The sequence below is a fragment of the Lycorma delicatula genome, chromosome 10 (assembly GCF_047948215.1).
Source record: "Lycorma delicatula isolate Av1 chromosome 10, ASM4794821v1, whole genome shotgun sequence".
In the NCBI taxonomy this organism is placed as follows: Eukaryota; Metazoa; Arthropoda; class Insecta; order Hemiptera; family Fulgoridae; genus Lycorma; species Lycorma delicatula.
Window position 1 is genome coordinate 94,734,191 of NC_134464.1, and position 27,905 is coordinate 94,762,095.

Consider the following 27,905-nt stretch of genomic DNA (forward strand, 5'->3'; position numbering starts at 1 on the left):
TAATGCTATCCTGGTGGTGCTGCTATATGAATTTTTTAATGAACAAAATAATTTTTACTTACTATTTCCTCAAAGATTTCCTTAACATTACCTGACTTCTTTTATGGAACTACTTATAAGATCCTATCCACAACAGTAATCCATGCATTCTTGATCCTTCCAATAAACACCCGAAAATAAAATAAGGGAAGATAAAAAAAGTGCTAGAAATGAGTTAAAGGGATTGAAATTATAGACATCATTTCTAACACTTACTATAAACAAACTAAGTCTCACACAGCATTTGTAAGACTTTACAAAAAAAAAGGAAAACTATGCAGATTAACAGCTGTTCAACTTTTAAGCTGAACATTTTAACAAAACTGTTATTTTAAGGAACTGACCAGATCGGTTAAAATATCAATCACGGAAATAATTTCTTTATTTCCTTATTTATATTATCAATTCTACTATTCTAGAGTTTACTAGGTTCATATTTTCAACGTAGAGATATTTCTTTATTATTTACACATTACTTGCCGTGGTAAGTAAACTAATAAACAAGCAGACAATAGCAATCTAAACTGTACATATAAATTTTATTAAATTCATACACAAATCTAAGAAAATCACACTTGCAAACAAACAAATTTTATGTAAACTGATTAAAGTACCATCAAACTGTTTTAATGTTTCATAAATGAAAATTATACACTTCCAACACATTTGTTTCAACATCTGAATACTGCAAATATCTATCTGCGAGAGTGTAAATTTTATATACATATAAATTAATTACTCATCAGCAAAGATATCAATATTTTCCTACCAGAAGCTAAGAATTTTTAAACATTACTTTAATACAGGTAAGATTTGTAGATCTATGAATAAACTCAATTTTTATTTTTTATAAAATGTTAAACTGTTATGATCCAATTAAGGTTAATACGATTAAGTTTATAATAGAAAGGCTGAATTTTGACATTTTTTAATTTTTGCAATAAGTAGCACTAGTGTTTTGTCTTCAATTACAAAGAATTTAACTTCTAATTTACATTTTTCATTATAAATCAACTTAATGAACTATTAATGAATGTGATAGAAAAACATTACAAACATACTAAAATACAACTTTATTTGAGTACTTCAATAATCAGATGTAACAGTTTTTAAGGAGATAATGATAAATATTCAGATAACACATTTAAAACAATACAAATTAAAATATAACTAAAATGTTACACAAAAATTCTAAAGTACCACAGCATGCCGGTAATCCAAGACAATCATGAAAAAAAAAAGGAATTAGTCACTTATTTTATTATACATTTCAAAACATGTGAAACTGCAAATCTCTCCATAATATAACAATGAACCAATGTACTCAATTAACAATGTGGTGGTATACAATGATTCACCTGACTGACTTAGTTTCAGATTTTTGTAAATTCCTGTTTTATATTACTATGACTTCATTGTACGTAACATGAAAATTAAGTAGATCAATAGAAAGTAGGGCATATCTACAAACATTTATATTTACGAATAAATTGACAAGGAAGTTGCTGCAAGAACAATTTCCAGTCGAGATTGAAAGAGAAATAAACGTGAATATGCATAATCAAACAAAAAACCCATTTCAGGAACTTTTAGGTAGCAGTTGTAAATAAGTGCTAATATTATAAAGCTTTTTGTAAACTCTAGTAAAACTAATTAAGAAAACAGTACAACATTTAAAATATGTAGGTAACATAACATTAATCATTCACTATTTATCATACACTTGACAGTAAGTAAAGCTTTGTAACAAATAAATCATACCTAGAGTAGAATTAATTAAAACATACAACAAAAAATAATAGAACATCAATAAATTAACCATTATTATTACATCTACTGTTATCTGTAATTTTTATACACAATTAAAAATAAATCATTTACCATGTATAAATAAATAAATAATAAAGTAAAATAACAAGTTTTAAATTAAATAAATAAATAAACTTTTATTGTATCAATTAAAACACAATCATGCTTTTACATTAAATTCAACATAAGTGCGCCATTTACACATAAAACAAGTAACACATTTAAAATACTCACAAAATGAAAATAACATATAGTTTTTGTGATAAATTTTTTTACCCAATTTGAACTGACAAATTTTTAATGAATAATAATTTCAGCATCTTATATATATATATATAAATATAAATATATATATTAATGAATGTGATAGAAAAAATTACAAACATACATACATATATATATATATATATATATATATATATATATATATAAGTTTATACACAAGTATAAACTTTAATTTTAAAACAATATTATATGTTAAGCGCCCTAGCTAGCTTTAGATTATTTAAAAAAAGAATTTTTTATAACATACAGATAAAAAACACACCAATTAATTATAATTTATAATTTTAACTAAGGGAAAAAGAGTAATAAAAAACATTAATTGAATTATTTATGTTTACTTGTTAATAATTATTATAACCTATAATTAGCATCTTATTTTAATATATGTATTCATATGTGTATATATATATATATATATAATATACACACACACACAAGTATATAATAAGTAAAAAGAGAAATAGTTTTAGTTCAAGAGAGTGAAGACATACGGATATGACGTAATTTATATAAACAATAATAATAATAAATTACCTAAAGTAATGTTAATAGTAAAGTTATTATTTCACACATCCACAACCATTTTTTTATGAATATCTGTATTGCCCACAACCTGAAATAAATAACAAAAAAATTAATTAGAATGGTTTTTAGAACACACAAATAAAAATGTAAAGAAGAACAATCAAACTAGACTGTTACTTCGACTAAATGTAATGAAAGTTCAATACAGAAATTATGTGAAATATTACTTTTAACAATGTTTTCTCTGCAGTCAGTACATTTACCAGTGATTAATAAGTGTAACTTGTAAGTGGGGTTGTTTTCAGTTATTAAAACAGGACTCGGATATCAACAAGGAAGATGGGTTTGGGATCATGGATGGCTGTTGAGGTATCTCTTACCAAATTAATAAGACAGTTAAAATTAACCTTCTAAGAGTTTCAAACCTCCAGCAGAAAATCTCATTGAACACAATGGTATAAAAAAATTTTTACGGGATGGGTTCTTCAAATATTGTCAAAAGAAAAAAATATAAAGCAAGTGCGAATGTCCTGGACACTGCTAGATTGACATAAGCAAAAGAACAAAGAATTTCTTTACTATACTGTTACTGGTGAGCTTCCCTGTAAGGACTTGGCTATTGATTTCACATCGGGTATAAGAATAATAAATTCATAGGATTTATTCAACTTTCCCTGTAAGTAATAATACATTACTAACTCAACCACCTCACTCAAACGATGTACCCAGAAAAGTACATCAATAAAGGAAAAGATTTGTATAGATGGACATTTTGAAACATGTTTCCCTATCTTCTAAATGTTATTAAATGGTACTGGAACTTTTGAGAATGTTTCTGCGGTTCACACACAGTGGAGATGCGAATATGGGACTGATCCACCTTCAAGGTTAACAATTACACATCTAAATGGCAAATTCAAGATCCAGAGAACAGTGTATGATGTGCAGAAAGGCTGATCAGAGCGACCTTGCATGGCTACAAGTGATGAATCCTAAGGTGCAGTGCTGGAACTGTTTCAGGATTCACCACAAAAATCTTTAAGGCAAGGGTCACGCGAGAGTGATGTAAATGCCTAGTAGTGTGCAGTACATTCTGGAGAAAGGCAAGTTGCATGTATACATTCCAAAGCAGGTGCAACAGCCAAGTGACAACTATGAAGATCACAGGGTAAAATTTTGTCAATGGTTCAGGATATGGTTACACGTGAACCAGGAAGTATGAGTAGCATTGTTTGCTCGGTTTTTTCTTATGAGGCACAATAAAAGATGAATTGTACCACTGTAACCACGTATTCTAGACATACTTTGGAATGAAATTCAAGTGGTATGCGCAGAAATATCATTGGACACTTTGGTGGCAGCTACAGAATCGGTCATGATTCATACTCAGAAATGTATTGATGCTGAAGGCCATCATTTCGAATATTTACTTTAACCACCATTTGGAATTTCATTTTGACCACATAGTACACTTATTTTTCAAATTGGATTGTAGCCTTACTTTTTTTAGAAATGTAATCTTGTAGGTAGAAAAATAAATTTTGTATGACAGTTCAAAGTTTGTATAAATTTTTTTGACACCCAATGTAAAGAATTTTCTTTCAAGCATGTATATTATTTATAGCTGAAATAAAAGTTATCTAACTGCAAAGTGAAATTTAAATTTAAAAAGTGAAAATGAAAAATTATTGACAAACACACACACACACACCAATCAAGCAAAAAAAAATCACTACTGTGTTTTGAGACTGTAAAGGAATTTTGCTGGCTTAATTTATTACCCTGGTTGCAACAATAATTACAGATGTTCATCGTGAAATACTGACAAAGCTTAGGGGAGTAATACAGAACAATCTTATGAGTATTTAACAAAGAGGATCATTTTTTGCAAGGCCTCACACCAGCACTAGCACTAAAGTTGTACTAAGTAAGTTTAAATGGGAGCTTCTTTAGTATCACTCTACAGCCACGATTTGGCACCATCTGATTTTTATCCATTAACAAAATTGAAAAACTGGCTGGCTAGCCAACACTTTAAAAACAATGATGAACTGATGGATGGGTACTTTAATAGTGCCATTCTTTGAAGATTGAATAGACAAATTGGTATCATGAGCTTGATTTTTTGGTAGGGACTATGTCTAGAAGTAGTAATACAATTATGTAACTTAAAAAAAAAAAAAAACATTCTTTACCATCAGAAGAAGAAACATTTTTCTCTATCAGAAACATTTCAATAAACTATTTTTCTAAGATAAGAGGGTTTTTTAATAGAAATATTTTCTGATATTTTTAAAGAGTTTTATTAGTATTATCATTATATTATACTGCATTATTGTCCAATTAACTAGAAAACATTACTCATCTCTTTTGACGTGGTAAAGGGAAGTAACAAAGTAAAAAATGATCAATGATGCAGCAAATATATGTTTTTACTGTTAACACTGATAAACATAATTTTTGTTTCCGAACATGCAATAAATAATTTTAATCTGTTTTTTGATGCCAAAAACAAACATGAACTAAAAATCTTTCTATCACCCACCATTTTTGAAAAATTTTTAAATTTTAATTAAAGGATTTTTGTACATCAGGCAGAAATTTCCGAATGTAAGTGAAGGAAAAATTAAAGAAGGAATATTTGTTGGTCCTCAAATAAGAGAGTTAGTCTAATATGATGTATTTAACTCTTATGTTAAATAATGTAGAAAGTGCAGCTTGGGCTTCATTTAAAGACGTTTGCAAAAGTTTGCTCGGCAAATAAAATCCGACAATTATCATGATATTGTTAATCAACTTCGTACTTCATACAGAGCTATGGGATGTAATATGTCTTTGAAACTACATTTCCTCCACTCACATCTGGATTTTTCCCAGACAACTTCGGAGATGTAAGTGATGAACATGGTGAATATTTCTACAAAGACATTTCGGTGCTGGAAAGCTGCTATAAAGGGAAATGGAATACTAACATGCTAGCCGATTACTGTTGGACGTTAATTCAGGATGTACCTGAGGTTATTTATAAAAAAAAAGCATCAGCGAAATCATTCTAACTATAATTTCCCAATTTAACTATATTTTCCCTTAATTATTTTTTAACCTTTTCCCATCACTATGATCCACGCTTGATTAGCGCTCCACAAAAATATGTTGGTATCGGATTGCTTTCCTTCATAGTCTACCCTCTTGTGAAAAAAATTTCAAAAAATTACAATATATTAAAGAGATTTAACAGATTTTGACAAAAAAAAGTTACGATTGCCAGTAACAAAAAAAAAATTGAAACATTACAAAAATTATGATTATTTAATTGCAGAATTTTTTTGCGCATTTCTACCACGTTTTTTATTAGCGAAAACTTTTTTTTTGCTTTGTGTTTATGAAACATAGCTTGCTGATTAAAAAATAATACTTTCAAGCAAATCGGTTGAAAATTGGGCAAAATATGATGAAAAACCCGTGTCATAAATCACAGATTAGTAACATATGTTAGTATAAGTGAATGTAGATTCAGAAAAGTATGTTTTATAAAAATCCCCGCCACTGAAAAAGTTATTCAGATTGACAAAAAACAATTTTTACTGTATATTGTTATTCATTACGAATCGTTATGTGTTATATGTTTACCGATATCATTTGTCAGAAAAGATATTTACACCCCTCAAGTAAAAGTGACGTATTTATGACCACAAATTCCTTTTTTTTTTGTGTGCCGTATATCATAATTTATTATGTGTTTCAATACATCAATATGTTGCTACTAAGATAAACTATTTTTGTAAATAATACATAAATTCATAATCATCATAGCAATTATAATACACAAGTCACACACACAAGCACATTTCTGAGAAAAAATGGTCATATTCTTTCTAGTCTAAATAAAACATTTTACATCGTATAAACATCGTTCAAATTGTGTAATAAAGCTGATTCCTTTTTGAATATAAAACAAAATAACAAACTTAGATGCCATATAAAATGATTTTGTAACAGCATTTTAAAACTGACGCCGTACATAACCAGTAGCAAGGCTAAATGATCTGAAAAGGTTAAGTGTAATTTATTTAAAACTAAGGGTAATAGAAAAATTGTATACTGCAAAAAAGGTATACAATTTTATACAAAAAAGCAATTCAAGAAACGGTATCACACTTAGAGAAACATTAAAAAATCTTTTTTGATCTATCAGTGTTAACATAATTAACATAATTTAACCATTACAATATAAAAAATTTTAACATTTAGAAATTTTTCGTACATGTAATGCAACCAGCATAATACAATGAACTTTTAAAACTTATAAGTTTGCTTTTTGAAAAAGGAAAAAATATCAAACTTACATCTATAAAAAAAACTTCCGTGACAGAAGATGTTCGTACAAGGTCTGTTCAAAAAATACATAGACTAACATCAAAAAACAAAACACACTTTATTTAGAAGTTACTTGTCTGGGTCCCCTTCAAAGTACTCTCCTCCCCAACGCACACACTTATCCTAACTGTGTTTCCACTTTTAGAAAAAGTCCTGGAACGCTTCGTTTGTGATTTTCTCCAGTTCCTTCGTTGCATTTGCCTCAATCTCAGGAATCGCTGAAATTTTCTTCCTTTCAAAGGTCTTTTGAATTTAGGGAACAAGTCACAAAGAGTGAGGTCAGGTGAGTAGGATGGGTGGAGAAGAACAGTGATAGAGTGTTTGGCCAAAAACTCACAAGTTCTGAGGGCTGAATGGGCTGGACTGTTGTCGTGATGAAAGAACCAGTCACCACTCTACACATTTCTGGCATTTTCTGCCAGATAGTATCCCGCAGACATTTGAGAACTTCAATGTAGTAAGTCTGGTTCACTGTGGAGCCTTGGGGGAGGAGGTACCTGTGGTGGACTATGCCCTGAGCATTAAAAAAAAACTGTCAACATCACCTTCACATTGGAACGAACTTGGCAACCTTTTTTTGGTCTACCAACAACTGAACCGCACAATGTGATAACCATACACCCATGATTCATCACCTGTTATGATCCTGGACAAATACTCTTCATCTTCTTCCGAACACTCAAACAATTCTTCACTAGTCTGGACGCGATGGGCTTTTTGGTCGTCCATCATCAGGCATAAAACAGATTTTGCAGCAATGCGGTGCATCATAATTTTTTCGGCCAAAATCTTGTAACATGATCCAACTGATATCTCACACTCTTCAGCAAGCTCTCTGATGGTTAGACGTAGATTTGCCCGAACCAGGGTGTTGATTTTGTCTACGTGTGAGTCGTCAGTTAACATGGAAGGACATCCAGGACGCTCATCGTCTTCAATAGACTGACAACCATATTTAAAACATCCATGCCACTTAAAACATGTTGCACACTTCATAGCAATGTCGCCATAAGCCGTCTTGAGCATATCAAAAGTTTAACTCGCAGATTTTCCAAGTTTAACACAAAAGTTCATAGCAACTAATTGCTTGTTCAAATCACTCATTCTAAAATCCACAAAACGAAAAAAAACACACTTCACAAACAACCACATAGCTAAGCAACCAATAATAATATTTGCAATCAAAAAACTGTGTTGTAATCATCAGCTGATCTGTACGAACATGGCGACGCCAAGCAGATTTGACTGGAACCAACTAGACCCGAGCAATTCAAACAGTCTACATATTTCTTGAACAGACCTCGTACATATAGCAGATGCGATTACTGTACAGTGAACTTGAGCAAATAATTTTGTATTCAGCAGGTCAACCATACAAGGCGTTCATTACCTGATCAAGATTTTCTTTTGTATAAACTTACTCAAAAAATGTAACCACAAAATGTAAATAAAATCTCAGCACAAGATATGTATACTAAAATCAGCTAGGTAACAAGCATGTTAAACACATATAATCTTTCACCTATAAAAAAACTAATGCACAATTACGAATATATTTCATGAACATTAGAACGGAGTAAGACAAAACAGCAAACAGTTTCCAGTGAATCAATTGAAATAGATTTGCATATAGTGTTCACATAAAAATGAACATTTAACATGAAAGAACATTCGTAATCCTGACTTGAAGAATATTATTTTAAAAACAGCTTTCACTGCTACAGTGCTAGAAGGTGAAAATTAATAAATAACAACTGCAATAAAAGAGCAGCAAAATATAGAATAAATTATTCAAAATATCTTCTAATCAAATTTACCCAACATCCAACAACATATATATATATATATATATATATATATATATATACATGTTCATGCAATATCAGTAAGCTAACTGCTAATTTTGTTAGTAGAACTTAAAAATTTCTGAAAAGGTATTGCAGTAATACTGGTAATTAACAAATAAAATTTAAATAAAAAAATCTTACCGAGCAAAATTCTTCAAAATTAATTTTTCCATCTTCATCTTTATCAGCAAACAAAATTGTCTTATCAACGATCTGCTGAAGCTGAGTATCTTTAAGATTGTTACCGACCATCATTTTTAAAACCTTCAAATGAAAAAGATCAAAATTACTCAAAGAATGCCCAGTGTATCTCAAATAATTGTCTTCAAAAATAAAACGGTATTAATTAATAATCTATGTATAATAATATAATCTACGTATTAATAATTTGCATATCAATGGAAGCCATATTTAATAATCAATCTCCCCTAATATCACTGTGATTAAGCGATGCTAAGTAAGTTAATGTGACAGTAAGAGCTTAACTGCCAGTAATATAATAACATTCACGTTTATGCATGGGAGATTTTCTCTTTGCTTGGATTATGGAGAGTGGTTGATGTCTCTAATAACCGATGGCACCATACAAACTGAACATGAAATTCATGTATTACCTAGTGTTATTGATTATGAACACAAAAAATATTTAATTACTCTGAGAAAGCATCTGCATTCTCAGAGTAATTAAACACTCTTGTATCTACACATGTAGTAATTAAATGCACATGTAGATACAGTGCATCTACATGCACTGACATAATCACAGAATAAATTAGCAACGCACTTTCCACAATATTGTACAGTATGTTATCTGTAAAGAAAGGTTATACAAAATATGGTTGTATTAAAATATTTTTTATCTGTTTACAGGCAAAATCTGCAAAGCTGATGAACAAGGGTCCAAATTATAGTCTAAAATAACAGAAGTAGTTACATTCAAATGACTTGAATTTTTATTTAAATCTTATATGGGAACAACACCAAAATCAACTATCAACTGGTTGTTAAAAATTAATCGGTTACTATACCTTTATGGCATGTACACAATAGTTACTGGTTTTTACAATCTCATTACTGCTGATTTGAAGTCCATTCAGTAGGCAGGCCAGATGGGATGAGACAGATGGTAGGTGTTATACGTATGATCTCTTTCCAAATGTTGTTGGTTTGTGGTGCACCCTAATAAATATGTGACGCAATTTCTTTCCACCCATGATGCTTTTAGGGACAGACGCAAAAATTCGGCCTGGTAGATTCTGGGATGTGTTCTCATTGTGGCCAATTGGATGACACCTACCATGTTCTTCATAAGTGCTCAAAGTACAAGTTAATGAGTATGGAGACCATCTGTCAGCTTTATCTTATCGGGTTGCATTGCATCTCCAGGTAAACTGGAGAAGCCAGGCCGAATGGGCAATAGTGGAGAGTTTTAAAGTGTACTTAGCAAAGGAAAGGACTGCTGAGGGAATCTAGGCTCTGCTTGGATTTCTCTTGTATTCTGTTTTTGTTGATATTTTGTTTTATAAATTATGTTTTTGTTGTTTTGTTTCAATGTTATTGTGTTGTTAAAGTTCTGTGTAATATTTTTATGTTTCGTGTTAGTGTGTTGAACTCGCTTTACGTTCTACAAGTAGGCAGTTCAATTCCTTTGTTTAGTTAGGTCCTTTCAGTTTTACTTAAGACACGGTGAGATGTGTTTTGTTTATTAAACAGTAGTAATTGATGGGAATGTCACTCGTGGCATTCACATTTGTGACATCCTGGCTAAGGCGGACTGGAATATGTCAAAAGCCAAGGTTTTAAAGATGACCTCCGGTAAAGCCGATAAGGGCTCGGAACAGAGGGAGTGGCAGAGAGTGTAAGGATGTCCTTTTAATAACAGTAAATTAGTAATAGTGGAAATATGAAACCTGTCATCACTTTCACAGACTATATGCAGCATGAACTCATTTGGAAGCAGACAGACTAGCACTGTAGAGATCAATCAATAAATGAATGTATCCAGTTTATTTATTTATTTAGACTTGAAAACTATTAAGTGACTGCCTATTTATATCATAACAATGTAATGAATATGATGTTATGCTAGAATGGAGGAAGGATGACAATCAACGGTAATCATTACAGGTGAACATGTTCAAAAAGTTAAGCAAACTATGAGAAAAAGACATGCATTTCTTAACTTTTCGAATGAACTTTCAATTCAAATAACAACTCTTTCATTATAGACAAGCTAGGTTTTCACAAAATCTGTGCAAGGCAAGTACCAAAACTACTAACTGATATACACGAACTAAGATATTCCTCACACTCCTAGTATGCTACAAAAAAAGATGATTACTGAAAACAAAACGCAAATCAAATTCACAAATATAGACACCAAGGAACAGACCAAATAGTGCATGTGCACGTGTGCCCACACAGTCATTCTTTTACAGATAAAAAAAAAATTAATAAGACAAAAAAGCAGCCAATAACAAACAGAAAAATGACAGCAATAAGTCTACAGGATGTCAAGTATAAATACGGATGACAAATATTTTGAGATGTGTGTAGATAACCTATGAATACAGTGGAATCTTTATTTATATACAAGTATATATATAAATACATATTTTCTTTGAATATTCAAATAATTCAGTAACATTTTGACCACTATGCTAATAAAATTAAAATATAATATGAGATATAAACTACCAAAATACAGTAATGAAGTTAAACTTACCTTATTAATTTCCAATAACCGGTTTTTGCAATAACCCACACTTCAGTTGAATTAAATTCTATATTTATTACATTAAAATTTATTCTTTTTAATGATTGGTAATATTTACTTCTATTCAAGTACTGAATAGCACAATTACATGAATGTTTATAATTTAAAATTTAACAATAGTAAATATAATCTCTGTAAAAAAATGACAAATCATTAAAAGAATAAGTTTCAATGTAATAAATATAGAATTTAATATCAATTGCAGATGTGGATTACCGCAAAAACCAGTTATTGTAAATCAATAAGGTAAGTTTAACTTTTACTGTGATCAAGTAAAATATTATTTTATATATGCAGTAAATATTGTTTATAGTGCCTCCAAGGGACCAACGATTTTAGGTAGCTCAGCGGTACTACTTTAATATGCCATATACATGGATATTGTAATACAGTAAAATAATTATTTATTTCCGTAATAAAACAAAAATATGCAATAATAAATACAAATACAGTAGGGTAAAAGAAGATAGAGAAAAATTGTAAAAATTACTTTTTCTGTAAAAAGTCAGTTATTTTGCTTTATTTCAAACATTTTGTGTTGTAATACAGTTTTTGAAGGTTCTTTTCTAAATCAAAAGAAACACTATTTGTTTCTTCATTAGCAATTTCTGTAAAACTGAGAAACCGGCAAACGGTTTCCCCAAGTTTTAGCTGAAGTTGCCACTAGAAGTTTTAATTGTCACTAAAACTTCTGGAAGATTTGGCAGGTTGATGTCTTCATCGTTGTCACTATCATTACCTTCGTCGTCATTACCTACAACCTCGTCTATTTCTGCTAGTACTGAAGCCACTACATCATCTATTACAGTTTCATTGTGTTTCTAAATCTTTGTCACCTCTTGATAATCTTCAAACAATACATTTGATAACGATTGGTTATGCAGATTATTGCTCCATTCTGCTAAAGATTCTTCTTCACATGTGACATCAGTAACTTCGCCAGCCTGTGGTAAAAATCCTGCATGCCAAAACAATTTTTTAATCAGCGGAGAAAATTCATTCCACTATCTTTCTAAAATTATAGCATACAGAATACTTATTTGTTTCCTTTTTTGATCTAAATCCTATATCACTTGTAAAATTGTTTTTTTGCAGTGGATTTTTACCAACTTGATGATACATTGATCTAAGGGCTGAAAGACTGCTGTTGTTTTCGGTGGTAAGAACAGTACACAAACATTTTCAATGTGTGGATGAGCCGGACAGTTGTCAATGAGCTACAGTATTTATTCTCATTTTCAATCTTTAATTCATGGTCCTATTTTCCTAATCAAGATGTAAAGATATCACTTGCCATCCAAACTTTGTTGTTACTTTCGTACATAACAGGAAGCAATATCAAAATTTTCAAAACATCGGGGATTAGCACTTTTCCCTTTAACCAAAAATATTTTTTGTCAGTTCCAGTCATATTTGTAGCAATTAGTAATGTTCGTCTTTCTTTTGATAATTTTCCCCCACATTTCACCATTAAACTGAAGGGTTCTTTCTGACAGTTTAAAAAAAAGACCGGATTCATCAGTATTAAAGATTTTTTTTGTCTAAACAGCCCTCTTTTAATTTGGCCAAATGTTTTCTAGCCATTTTTCTGACACACCACTGACAATATCGTGATGCTGACAGAACCGTTGTATCCAAGCTGAAGTTATTTCACATGGTTTATCAAATTTTTCAGAAAAATCATTCACCTTGATTTCCAATATAAGGCCATTAATTGGGATATCACTAGCTCTCTGATATTTAAACCATTTTAACAACGGTTGGTCTACATTATGTTAACTAGGCCGTAATTTTTTCACGGTTCTTCCATATCACTGATACTGTCAAATGACCTATACCTAATTCTTGGGCGATGTTATTATTAGTTTCACCATTCTCTAACCACCAGATAATGTGCACCTTTTCCTCTACTGTGAATGTGAATTTCACAAAGTAATAATTAAATCACTATTAAATGAATACACAGGATATGTAAAATAAAATACTGTACCTACACGATATGATGCGCTCACAGCAAAAGATTAATAACAACTGAATATGGCTGCTTCAGTTTACAATACTCTGGTAAAGGAAGAAAAAAAAAAAAACAAGAACTATATTACATATGCAGTTAAAAAGGAAAAGGTGACTCATTTTAACCCGTTAAAATATTTCTGTAGCTACAATGTACTATAGAAACGTAGTATGTGATATACTGTATTACTGACGAGTCACTTCTATACATCATTATAAATGATAAAATGTTGCATTGCAGTAGAAAAATAAGTCATAATAACTGATGTAACACTACAACCAATGTAATTATAAACAATATATACATACTATATTTATGTATTAACAGCACACCAAACCAATCAAGAGACAAGTTTTTGGTCACTATATCTGATATGTTATTATATCCAATGTCACTATAAACGATACTTACTGCATATAATATCATTTTTAAAGGTCAATTTTGAATATACCACCTATATATGAGAAGTAAACTGATGACTGTTCTGAAACTCGGTTATTTAATCAATAGCACAAGCCTGTAAAATTTGTAGTGAGGAATCTTTTTTAACTTTTGAAAATTGATTCCTATGTACATTTTAGCACTGAATTCCATAACTCAGGATTTTTCACAAATTTCAAAACTTGTAAAAAGTTGAAAAATTGCAAAAATCTGATTTTTTTTAAATACATTAAAATAATATATTCACTTTTTTGGTTTACGTTATACATTCTTATAGCTAAACAGTTGATTTGTCTGAAGATGAGGGCAGGGGGCAGAGTTTGAGTTGAAAATGACAAGATGGTGGGAGAGCTTGGCCGACAGGTTGTGACAAGACTTAAAAGATGCAACATGTTTATTGTCAGCAATCCACGCCACTCATGCACTGTGGAATTATTATCAGTGCTTTTTCAACCATCAGCGTACATAAATTAAGTTTTTCCATCCTCCATGATCAAACACATTCTCAAAGATTGGTCATAAGGGTCTGCAAGAGACATGTTGCAGTACGTTAATAATATGGATGGCAACTATATAAAGATATAATGTAGATGTAAAGATAAATTACAAACATAACGAAATCTTAAAAAGTCACAAGACATATAGATTCATTTTATGTTAACAGTTTACTTGCAGACTAGCGATTTTAGTCATATAAATCTGAGGACTTAATGCAGATAAATTTATAAGAAATAAAGTGAAACTCCAGACCAGTTTTTAATACTTAAATTAACGTCTAACACAAAATGTAAAGATAATACGTATACCTTTACAAAATTTAACTTATTTTTTACAATTTAACTTCTAATAAGTACATAATTATATTTTAGTTATAAATGCATACAAATGATTTTAAAATGTTTCTTGCAAGAAAAAGTTGTTTCTGTTAACAAATAATCCCCCCCCCAAAAAAAAACTAATTTTACCTGAAACAATTCTCCATTTGATATGTATCCATCATTATCCATATCATAAATTCTAAATGCAAACCTTAATTTTGATTCCTTATCACCTTTCACACTAAACTGCGATACACCCTGTATAAACTCTGAAAAAAAAAAATTATTTTAATATAATTCAGTTAAAAACTGCTCAAACCAATTCAACAAGAATTATTAAAACCATATAGGAAGAATTTTAATACTAGTTAAATTTGAAAAAAATAAAAAATCAAAATAAGCAAGAAAAACCAAAAAAGAAATAGCTATAAGCTACTTCTTATTTTATGTTTTTCTTTACCTTTAAGGAAAAAGAAATAAAAATGGTCCAAAAACAAATTTACAGTGAAATAATTTTTTGTTTAATCAAGAATTAATTTTGATTCAGGATAGTAATTCAAATTTAAACTGATACCAACATTGAAGTTTTATAACCAACCTCTTTGAAAAAAAAATAAAGTAACAGAAAATATAATGAGGTAAATAAGTTTAGTAACGGTGGAAAAGTTAACAAAAATTTAAAAAAAAACAAAATTACATGTGTGTAATGGTATAGCAGGAGTAACGATGGAGCAGGGAAGAAAGAATGGTCTGGGATTATGAAATGCATTAAAAAATGGGAGAGAGTTCAAAATATAATCTATTGAAACTAGTAATTAGAAATCCAAACAGTGACGGCTTGCATACAGGCATTGTGGAACTGCAGCACCCACTATTTCCACTTAATATTATCGATAACATTTAATATAAGGAATCCTTTTTACTTCTTCGTACAAAGTAAAGGAAGTATTGTGATCATAAAAAATTTAGGTTTTCAGATTTCAACAGAAATATCCATTTTGATCATCCCTGATTTCATTTTGACTAGTTTTGGCATGACATCTGTACATACGAATCTTGCCTAACTCAAAAACGATTAGCCATAGGATGGTGAAATATTGAATTTAGGACTGTTATAAAGTGTCCAAAAACTTGGACTTTTTCTTAACTGCAATAATAATCCCTCATTGACAGCTTTTCAACAATGTATCATAAGTGGTACTTATTTTCATTTGTTCCAGAGTTATAGCCAAATAAGTTTTTTTAATTAATGAAATATTGGGGTCTTACAAGAGAAGGCGCATCAGTTCGAATCAGACTTCACCTCCCTTTTTTTCAATTTAAATATATTGATTTGTTAATCAATACATTAACCCACGATTGTAAAAAAAAATTATAATACAGTAATCCCTTGATTTAATGAGATTTGATTTACATGATTTTGAATTTGCACAGTTGATTTTATAACACTGTCCCTTGACTTAACGCAGGTCTGGTTTCAAATTAACGTGGTCAGAATTACTATATATAAGGTATAAAATAATATTCCTGAAAGAATTCTTAAAAAGGTTTTTCGGTAAGCAATACACATGGACTTACATACACATGTAATACAATAAACAATGAAACAGGTTTTCCTTTTCAATAATAAAATACTGAAGCGTGTTAGCTTGGTAATACTGAAGCGTTTGATTTATAAACATTTTAACGATCACAGTCATCAGATACTTAGAGAATATGTCGTGTAGAGTTATTCTGTCTTTCGTTATATTAATGTGCAGTATATGATTCTGTCAGTTTGTGTTTCAGGCATGACACAAAGGCTGCATGCAGTATGTACAATATTTGTAATTTACTGTGAGAGATATTATAGAATTTTATTGCAAATTATTTACGTATTACCCTTTCTATTTCATATTTTCTGTGTTTTTAACACGGTTGCATAATGAAGTTATGCAACTCACCAGTAGTGTAGGGCTTGAAATCAATGCTGAAGATATAAATGAACTTGTGGAAGGATATAACAACTTTTAGAAAACAAAGACTTGTTAACACTAGCCAAGTCACCAAATGAGCAGCTAGATAACAATTCAAATAGCAGTGACACATTTAAATCCAGGTCATCAAAAATCAACAGCTGTGAACTTTCAACCTCATCCTCCCCTTTCTCAGCCACAATTAACAGTGAAAGGATTGCAGGAGGCATTAGAATACAACAAAAAATTTTGTGATTATGTAACTGAAAATGATTCTGGTTGAGAATGAAGTACAAAAATTGTAAATGGACTGTAAGTGATACGAACTGTTACAAGATTGTGCTAGATCAGTTGCAACTATCAGTAAAGCTGAGTAAACTGTTCAGTTATTTTAAGAAACCAAAGCTGAACTAAATCACAAGTTTTCTTTTAATAGTTCTTACTGTATTAACGCCTATATACATTTATTTTAAGGTAACTATTTTTTTTTTAATAATACTGTACTGTATTATGATTTTTCTTTATATTTTATTATTCTTATATATATATATTTTTTCTTCAATACTGTACTGAATGTAATCATATTTACTGTACTGGATTTGATTTATATTCTATTAATTAAAGCAGGTTTAGCCAAATTGTCTAAAAATTCTGTGTCTTCTACCTGCAAAAAGAACTACAAATTTAGCCTACTAAATACATACATGTACAGATACTATACTGTACAGTAGTACAGTATTGTACTGTATACCTTTTTTGAGAAAATAGTTTTGATTCATACGGTTTTAATCTGCGTGACAATTTTCAGGGAATTAACCACGTAAATTAAGGGATCCCTGTAAATAATATGATTCAATAATAACAACAAAAAAAAAATCAGAAGTTATTTGTAAAATAAAATTTTACGGACTAAATAAAAATATGTATATGTAATTTAATAAGCGTTATTACATATGTGTATAATAATAGATTTGGTGAAACGTCTGATTATTTAATATTAATTAAAAATTATAATTTAGACTTTTTTTTTGGATTTTCTAGTTTAATTTTATTGAACTATTCTGGAATTTCTGGTTTAATTTTATCTACATTAAAATTAACTAGCGACTGAAAAACAGACCCTCACAAGAACAACATAAACACTGAGGCACACATGCCTAATCTTTAATAAACTGCAAAAAATTCTTATCTTTTAGTTCACTACTCCTCTGATATTGTCGGACAATATACTCCGTAAGTCGGAGTTGATCATCATTTCGTTTATTTGTTGCCAATCATTTAATTGCTCTTTAATTACATATAATTCTCATCTTAATTTGTGTACAAGTTCTCTGGTTTTCAAATTTTCTCTCTCTTCATATTCATTATCCTCTCTTAATATTTTTATTCTTTCCTTGGTTTAACGTTTTCTTCCTCTTTATATTTATCATCTTCTCTTAATGTTTTATTCTTTCTTTCTTTGCAAGTTTTTCCTCCTGTTTATTTTGTTTTTATTTGCAACATTTTCTTCCTTTTTATTCTTTCTTTGGTTTTAACACTTTCTTCCTCTTTATATTTATCTCTCTCTTTAATTTTTTTAATCTTCCCTTGTTCTTAACATTTTCTTCCTCTTCAAATTCATCTTCTTGTTGTTTTTTTAGATATATTTCTTCATGTTATCTTTCTTTGTCCTGTTTCATTGTTTCTTTTTCATTTTTCATTATTCACCAAATAATACAACACTAAAAACTGAATATTTTACACCGTAAGGTCAAAATTAAACATTTTTAACCAGTATATAGGAGTTCACTAAACAAAATAGTTTAACTTTTAATTATTAACTTTTATTTATAAGACACACCAGAAATCTGAAACTTTTGTTAACCAGCAACTCATGAAGACATGAATAACACTAATCTAATAATACAAGTAATAAAGAAACTTTTACTCTATCCTAATATTTCACGTAAGACTGTTGAATTAATAATTACATAAATATTTGATGTTAATAAAAAATAATATTTGAGCAATTGTGTAACTGTCCACTTTATTAAAGAACTAGAGGATCGTATCTCACTTTCAAATGAAATAGTTTTAAATGAAGTGCAGCAAAAAATGTGTATATGTAATTTAATAGGCATATAAGGAAGTCATGTGGTGTCCACATCAGATTCTTTCTTTGTACTTGCACAATAAATAATCCTTAAGCTGGGGGATGTCAGTAGCCATCCCCCAGTTTATGAAAAAGATATAAAAATCTTTGTTTCAATGGTGTGGTGTTTGGCTGTTATATGCAGGCTGCAAGGGAGAGAGAACACTGTCACCCTTGCATTGCCAACCCTGGCATGCTGGTGGAAGGTAGTTTTTTTTACTCCACATATGTTGTGCTTAAAAACCATGTACCATTATCTTTAATGTGATAAAGTGAATGAATTAGATTGTTCTCCTGCTTCCAGCTATTCTATTTGATTCATTTTTTTAGGTTCTTTTACTTTAAAGAAAACTTTAACCATGGCCTTTTAATATAATTTTTATTTAAAACAAAGGCTAAAAATTTTCTGGAGCAGCACCACCACTAATTTTAGCTACTAGCAGCCACAGGATCTAAATGATTTTTAGGCAGAAACCAAACTGCAGATAATAAAACATCCAACTAAATAATAGACAATAAAACTGATTCTAAACACAATTTAATAATGGTAATACAGTTGAAGTTCAATAAACTAAAGAATAAACTAAGAACAAAAAGATGAGACAGGCCCAAAAGTTACAACATATGTAGTCATATAAAATTAATGGATAAATTTAAAAATAAAATCATCAAGTTAACTGAGATGATTTATATAAGAAATGAATATTTTTCTTACAATTAATTAATTAATTTCATACACAAAATTAAATTATTAGAGTGCCAAAGCAGCAGAGTGCAATTAGTGGAAGAAGTGATGCAGCAATGAAGAAAATAATTAAGAAAAGCAGATTTATAAGATAAAATATTGGGGAAATGAAGCCAAAATATAACATCAGAGATTTGGATGGAAGACTAGTGTTACAAGAGTGGAGAGAAAATTACTGAGGAGTACACATAACATTGTATACAAAGAAAAAATTATCTGATGAAAATAATAAGTACAGTACAAAGAAATTAATGACACGTCCAAATTTTAAACTACGGTCTAAATTTGACAGAATTCTGGAATATTTAAACAAAACTGTAGATATATATTTGTGAAAATTATGATATAAACAAAGTTACTCATTTCATTTCAAATGAAGAAAGTTATGTAACCTTGCATGATCCCTGAAGAAGCATGCACCTACCAGAAAGGGCTCTATCATGTCATGTACTACACAAATTGATTTGATTGCATCACCATTATTATTAATCTACTATAAGATGTGATAATCTATATTCCTGATAATACCAGACCTAAACGCATTATCAGTTATCACCCTGACAGGTTACAGGATTTCCTTCTGTTGCCCACAAACATCACTGAGTTACTGAATAAGATTTGATGCTTTCACCAAACAGCATTTATAGGAAATTACAACTTGGAGTGCAGAAAGAATAATGAAAACACCTTCCCCAACTGATTTTGTATTTCTACATGGAAAATGTGTGTAATAAGGGAACTAATAAAAAAAGGAAAAATATGAAAATATCCAAGACCTACTTAAGGCATTATAATAAATGCAGACAAAACTAGAAATGACTTTGAAGTAATAAATGAAGCAACACATTATAATCATACACTTCCAGGTATTTATTTTAATTACAAATATTTAAAAATAAACGTATGATCAATTTACCTTTAAAATCTACTTCTCCATTCCCATCTTCATCAAAAATATCAATAACTCTTTGTACCAAAGGGTTCTGTTGTAGTTCTGGTAATGACATAAACTCATCAATACTTAAAGCTCCTGAGTTGTCTAAATCTAACTTTCTGAAACGTTTACCCAACCTACGAATTTCATCAGCATCAACTGCAAAATAAAAAATGTACTTTAAATTATTATTAAATAATATATGATATTCAATCATACTGATAAAAAATAGTCTCCAAATATATATATATATATATATTACAATAACGACTGGGGATCATAGTCAAACTGAAAGTAAAGAATGTTTGTGCATAATAATCAAACAGGTGAACAATCATAATAGATTAACTGCATGACTCAAGCAGGTTTTTCTACAAAGGCTGAATATTTAGAATAAATGTCGCAGCACATAATCATAAGAAACAAAACAAAATCTAAAATGAAAATCATAACTCCAAGCATTTCACTCTTGATTAACTGCATGACTCGATTCATAAAATTACAAGATTTGCTCAAGAAAATATTACAAAGCAAAAATCAGTATAAACCTTTTTGTATAACAGTGCCCTTAAAAAAAGTGAGTTCTTTAACAAATGTAGCAACAAAAAACTAACTACTTATCGGAGATCACAAAATTTATTTAAAGGAATACTTTAAGGTCCCACTCAGCCAATGGCCATCTATTCAACGCAGTCCCTGAGTGAAATGAGCAACTTGATTTTCTAATTAACCGTGAATGAAATTCCAATTTAAAAAATCTTACTTAGTAGTCTGCGCTACAATCATGGAAGGCGCTGCCTCTTACATTACATTTCTCAAAATATCCATACTCTCAACAACCATTTTCCATAAAAAATCTAATTACATTAAATCCAGGGAATCAAGGTGGCCATGAATTGGGCCATCTCAACCAATCTAATCAACTGGTAAATGATAATCCTTTATAAAGGAAATTCCAGTGTTCTGTATGGCAAGGTGATGGTCTAATTTAAAATGAAACAATTCTTCCTGACCATTTACGTTTGTAGAACTTTTCAGCATACCCAGGAGAGCATGGTAATGTTTAGGAATATCCTCAATAAAAGATTACAAGCCATGTACTTTAACTCTGCTAACAAATATAAATTACTGTTAATTTCACCTTTAGGCGATCATAAACATGCTCCAGAGATTCGCATTTTTATGGTCTCAGATCATGCTGCTGTGAATGTTCACCACTGACATTAACTGTCAGCAAACACTAAAAATTACATTTTACAAAAATGACTTATTTTCTTCTATCCAATTAACATTTTTATGGAGAATTCAGAATGCTACCCTATCAGCAGCTTATTGTACAATAATAATCTTCTTTCTTTTTCCTGATTAGCCTCCAACAATTACCTTTCAGAAACTTCAGAGGATTATATATATGAATGTAAATAAAGTGTAGTCTTGTACAATCTCACTTCGACCAATCCTAAGATTGTGGTTAATTGAAACCCAACCACCAAAGAACATCGGTATCCACAATCTAGTATTCAAATCCGTGTAAAAATAACTGATTTTACTAGGACTTGAACGCTGGAACACTCGACTTCCAAATCAGCTGATTTGGGAAGATGCATTCACCACTAGACCAACCCGGTGGTGGTTTGCAATAGTAATCTGTCAGGTTTTAAGTTCAAATGTTTACATAACACATGCCAAACACCAAACATTAGTCTATGGAATGCTTATTTCACGAAAAGTACATGGTGAAATGAGGACTGCATACAAATCTCTCCCTAAACTACTACTCACTAATATTGCATACCTATTTACAGTATCAGAACAAAAAGTCTGTTGATGTTTTATCACAAACACCAATTTTAAGAGTCTCAACAAAATTCTGGTGAGAAGCATAAATTGTAAATCTGCTAAGAGGACCTTACCATACTGGGTATGAAAATAACATTAAAAGATTCTGTTTACCAAAACATAGCAAGCATACTCTATACCAAGCCAATTAAATGAACACAGGCTACTGGAGCTCATGAAGAATTAATTTTTACCACAGTACTCCAGAGACAGAACTACAGAATGACATTTTGATGAACTTTAAATAAACTTCCACATGTTTATATGGAGTAAAATCCCTTTTAATTACTCTTTTTGACAAACATGCTACAATTAGAAAAAGCCTATTTTTTTAGTCCCTCAAGCTTTTTGAACTGACTGGCTATACATATAATATAAAATCATTAATTTTTTATTAATGTATATATATAATTCCAACATCCTTTGGTACACATTATTATCATTCTTAAATATTAAATGTTGCAATATTTTACCCAAATAGCTAGTAAATTTTTGTTACATCAATTAATTTGTTTTCATATCATAAAAAAATAAATAAATAAACTACAACAAAAGTTTACTTACAATTAGAGCAAAGCTCCATCGGTAGAGAACTTTCATTCCCCTGCAAAAAATAAAATGTAGCAATTATTGTAATATATAACAAATAAAATAGTAGTCTATTTTAATAAAATAATAAAAATAAATTTCCTACAGAATAGAGACTCGTTACACAAAATCTTGCTTGTCTAAACTAATAATCAATAATTTTGCTCTTCCTTCTATATTACGTATCAGCTAGAATCAAAATATCTGAGTAGGACATACACAGCACTGTTGCACAAAACAAATAGAGATCATTTCATCTCAAAGTTATACGATTAGAAAATCAGTCTGAATAAGTCTCAGTCATATGACTGAATGAAAACAGCAAGTCACTTAGGGTAAAAACTCACACAACTGAAAATTAACCAATCAGATAGGCACTGATCAAGAACATCTGATACTCAAGAAAAACACAAATTCAAGCAATTGTCTAATAAAATCAGTAATTTATTAATTGTGAAACATATGAAACCAAAGGTAAATATTGGGAGTGTAGAAACAACAATTAAGAAATTGTCACTGCCTTATGGAGCCACCTGAACGGTTGCTGTCACACAATTCCTGCAGCAAAAGCCTGAACAAGTTTTTAGTTTATATAATATACTGTATGAAATGTAGGTGCAGCATTTCCCCCAATGAAAATAATTAAGTATCTAGTACAAATCTAACTCATCTCTACCACACAAAGCAAAATCCCCATTTCCACCTAAAACTAATGGTACCTTTTATTTGGAATTCAAAGAAAATAATGTACCTCAACTTTTTCAAAAACAGAGAACGGTTAATATTCAATATGATTTCAAAGATTGAGTCATACTCATTCCATGAATAACAGTTTTCTGTTATGTTTCTTTCAGGATAATGTTTACCCTAACACTGCTGTTTAACATTAGTAATGCCACAAAAATTCATGTTTTTGAGAGGTACTTAACTCTCTACACAGCCTAGATATACAACCATAATTTGTTCAGTCCACTAAAAAAATATTTCAAAGGGAAGAAAATTATTACAAAACAGGAACTGACAGATGCTAAGCAAAAATGTTTCAGCATATAACCAAGACTTCTCGTTTGAGATTCCAGAGACATATGCAATCAAAACCTTAAACACATCAATTTAAATAAACACAATATAATCAAGTTTTATTATTTGATTTGTTCTCCCACGCACAGTTTTCTAAGCATTTCACAATTTTACAATATTTGAATAATTTATCATAGTACAAACTGTTATACATTCAACAAATAAAATGAGGTTCATAAAAAAAATTCTTTTACTATCAACTTTGTAAAATATCAAATAGAGTTATCTGAGCCTGTTTTGGAAACCTATAAGTACAAACTGTATAGATTTTTGCTCCATTTTGACAAACAATATTTTTATTTTTTTCTCTTATGACAATAGAACCACCATATAAATGCCACATAATTCAGAAACAATTTCTATTGAAAAATGTTGTTGAACATCTGTTAATGGGTGTTGCTAAATGCATTTTACATGAAGCTACATTTATAATATCTATATGGCTGCTAGTAAAATTAAAAATTACATTCATTTAAAAGTATGACTGTATTGTGCGAGATAATATAATAACAATGTTATAATTTAATACCTGAATTACACCAGAACCTTGCAGATCGGCAGAACCAAACTGACCCAAATGTGCAGGTGTAAACTGAACATAACTTATATACATTTTACAGATCATGAAAAGGAGGAAAATTATTACAAAGATAAATCTGACAAAGCAATATACATTTATCTAGCATAAAGGTAAACAAATGTTCTCATCTGAATGTGAAGAGGAACAATACCAAGCATTCAAGTACAATTTGATAATTTCTTTAAATATTAACTTCTTCCTGGTACCTAATATGTACGAAAATTATGTTAAAAAGGGTCCCAACCATGTTACATTCTCAAGTTATGGATAGTTTTTTTTTTAATTTCTGTCAAAATATTATAACATACTAAACAATGAAGTTTCCTTTGTTCAACACTATTTATGTAGAAACAGTACATTAGCCCAGTTATCAGCAAAACAATATATAAATAAATTAAATACTATCATTGCCAAAGTGTTGTTCGCAAATCACAGTTATACATATATAAGTTTCATTATTATTTGTGAAGTATAAAATTTTTCTTTGAAGTAATTTTGATTTTCTTCAATGTTTCAATATTATTTTCATATGATATTTGTTACATTGTTGCTATTTACCCAACAATTGTGAAAACAGTAGCACTGGTCAATGAGGATGGTTGCTAAAGTTAAATCAACTATTCGAAGTTTTAAAAAAGATGTTTACAAAATTTGGTTAAGTTTGTCACTGAAGAAGTTTATATTATACTAGAACAAATCAATTTATATGTTGAATAAGTGGATGGGCAATGAAGTAATCTACCAATAAAGACAGGCATATTTGTATCTCTCTCATTCCCTTAAGTTGCACGAGTCAACCAAACTCTACCTCCTTTAAAAACAAATATAGGCTTGTACTATTCTTATACATATTTTTGGCATTAATATGCCATTTTTAAACTTTGACCCCCATCTGGAAGGCCCCCCCCCCAATGTTTCAATAAAAATTTCCTGAAAGACAACCCCTCTAATTTTATGTGGGGAACCCAAATCAAGTCTCAAAACCAGGAGGGCAAATGGTCTGAATTCATCCAAACTGAACTGATAAATTACTTGGCATCAATTTTTTTAAATTATTACAGGTTTCAAAGTTGTAAACAAATAATTATAAATTTCATACATATCTAAAAATCTTTTTTTTCCAGGAATGTCCATCCAAAATTGTTTAATACATGTCTACTGAAAGATTTCCTATAATTTACTAAAAATATTTTTTATACAATAAAATTGAAAAACTGTGCTATGGGGCAACTATGTAGATCGTAAAGTTATGATCAAATGTAAACATTCACGTGCTAGAGAATGAGTAGGAATCCGTGTTTGAGAAGATTAGTTTTCCTAACAAAAATTGCATACCTAATTTTAATTCTAGCATGACCAATTCTAATATTCATAAATACAATTAAAATTATTACTTAATTAATTTTCTGAAAAAACTTTTCTGAGATAAGAAACAAGTTTTTGTTACTAAAATTAATAGTAGTTGCTCTCATTAAAATCAACAGATTAGAAAACCAATAGATTATAAAAATATCTGTTGATTAGAAATTCTAATCTGTTTATTAGAAAATCAACTGATTAAATAACATATTCAATCTATGTAGTGTTTACCCACTGCATACATGGTTAACAAAACCATTAGTGTTAATTCTACTGAAGAAGGTGCTGCTAATTAGTACTAACCTAAAAGGTCCTTTGAAAAAAATTCCACTATTTTGAAATCGAGTCTTTTAATGTATAATAATTATTATACAGTTCTATAAAGTTTAATCATGCTGTTACAACATACACAGTATAAAAGAGCATATAACGTAGCCTACATGCAAACATGCGTAAAAGTGCTATAACAGATAAAAATCTAAAAAGTAAAAACAATTTGACCTTAAAAAGAAATGTTTGGTTAAAAATATTAAACTTCAAAGTAATGAACATTCTGCTCATTAAGTAAAAATTTGAACATAACCTAACACCACTCTGGATAACTGAATATGAGCAAGATTTTTTTATTTTAAATATAGTAGGAAATATAGTCATTATTAAAATAATACAACTATGTAAAAACGCTCGTACTTTTTCGATTTCCAGGCACGCTCATCACATCCTTGTAGTTTTAAACATTGCTCGTACTTACAAAGCATTAACACCTTATTTTATTTGCTACTACAACCACAGACAATGTATTCTAACGAAGAATGTAATATCAATTGAGTGATAGGTGAAAAATAGCCAGATCCTTCCAGGGAACGTCCATATATCTTTAGATGTAAAAGTACAATGTAAGTTCAATCAGGGTCAGGACTTTACATCTGTTTATATAAACAAAACATATTTCAATACATTGAACAGTAAATTCGTTATAAAAAAAACTATAACTTTCGTGTTTTCGGCAAATACATATAAAAATAAATAATAGAAATCAAACCATCGAATTCCTTATTCGTTTCCACAAGCCCAATATAGCAATCGATTTGAAAATGAATTTTTGGCAAACTGCCTGAGCAAGGAATGGAGTTAGTATTGAAATATAAACATCTGTTTGAAATTTAAATGTAATTATTATAAAAGTTACTTAAAATGTATGAATTTAATTGAAAAGCATACTGACCATAGTGACAGATTTCTGCAAACCGAACTATTATCAAAATATTCTCAGCTGACTGACAGACTTTTGATTTCCAAATCGTAATTTCTTCTTCTTTGTTTGTTTCTGATATCAATCAGCTTTTGGTGAATTATTATAAATAATAGATTAATGCTGAAATAAAACTCTATACTTTTTCTTATAATTAATTTATTATTTAATTATTAACTACAAATAATTAAATGTTATTTTGAAAATGAAAAATGTTTGTTATTCTCAGCATTAAAATATTAAACAACATAATAAATGTCATCAGTATTCATACCGTTAAAGGTAAAAGTTTAAAAAATACAAATTTTTGCCAATTTCAGTATTATTTCTTTAATGATAGTTTGTTCAACATTGTAGTTTCTTTCATAAAAAAAAATACTTGTTATTTAAAATTTAATTATTTCATTTTTAAAATAATTAACTTTAAAGTTAATATTACGCAATAAGTAATGAATGATGTAGTAATATTTTTTTTTTTTAACGCAGCGATAGCCGCATTTTACTAAAGGCA

General features: G+C 29.7%; 1 protein-coding gene across 1 annotated transcript; it reads right to left on the bottom strand.

Annotated features, from left to right (window-relative positions):
• Positions 1-1,097: 1,097 nt before the first annotated feature.
• Positions 1,098-27,472, bottom strand: LOC142331267 (calcineurin subunit B type 2). The gene is made up of 6 exons (XM_075377040.1): positions 27,368-27,472; positions 23,100-23,139; positions 20,679-20,855; positions 15,079-15,200; positions 9,024-9,146; positions 1,098-2,746 (listed from the first exon to the last, which is right to left on the bottom strand). Exons 1-6 carry the CDS (start codon positions 27,368-27,370, stop codon positions 2,699-2,701), a joined length of 513 nt encoding a protein of 170 aa, XP_075233155.1. The 5' UTR covers positions 27,371-27,472; the 3' UTR covers positions 1,098-2,698.
• Between the last annotated feature and the right edge of the window lie 433 nt (positions 27,473-27,905).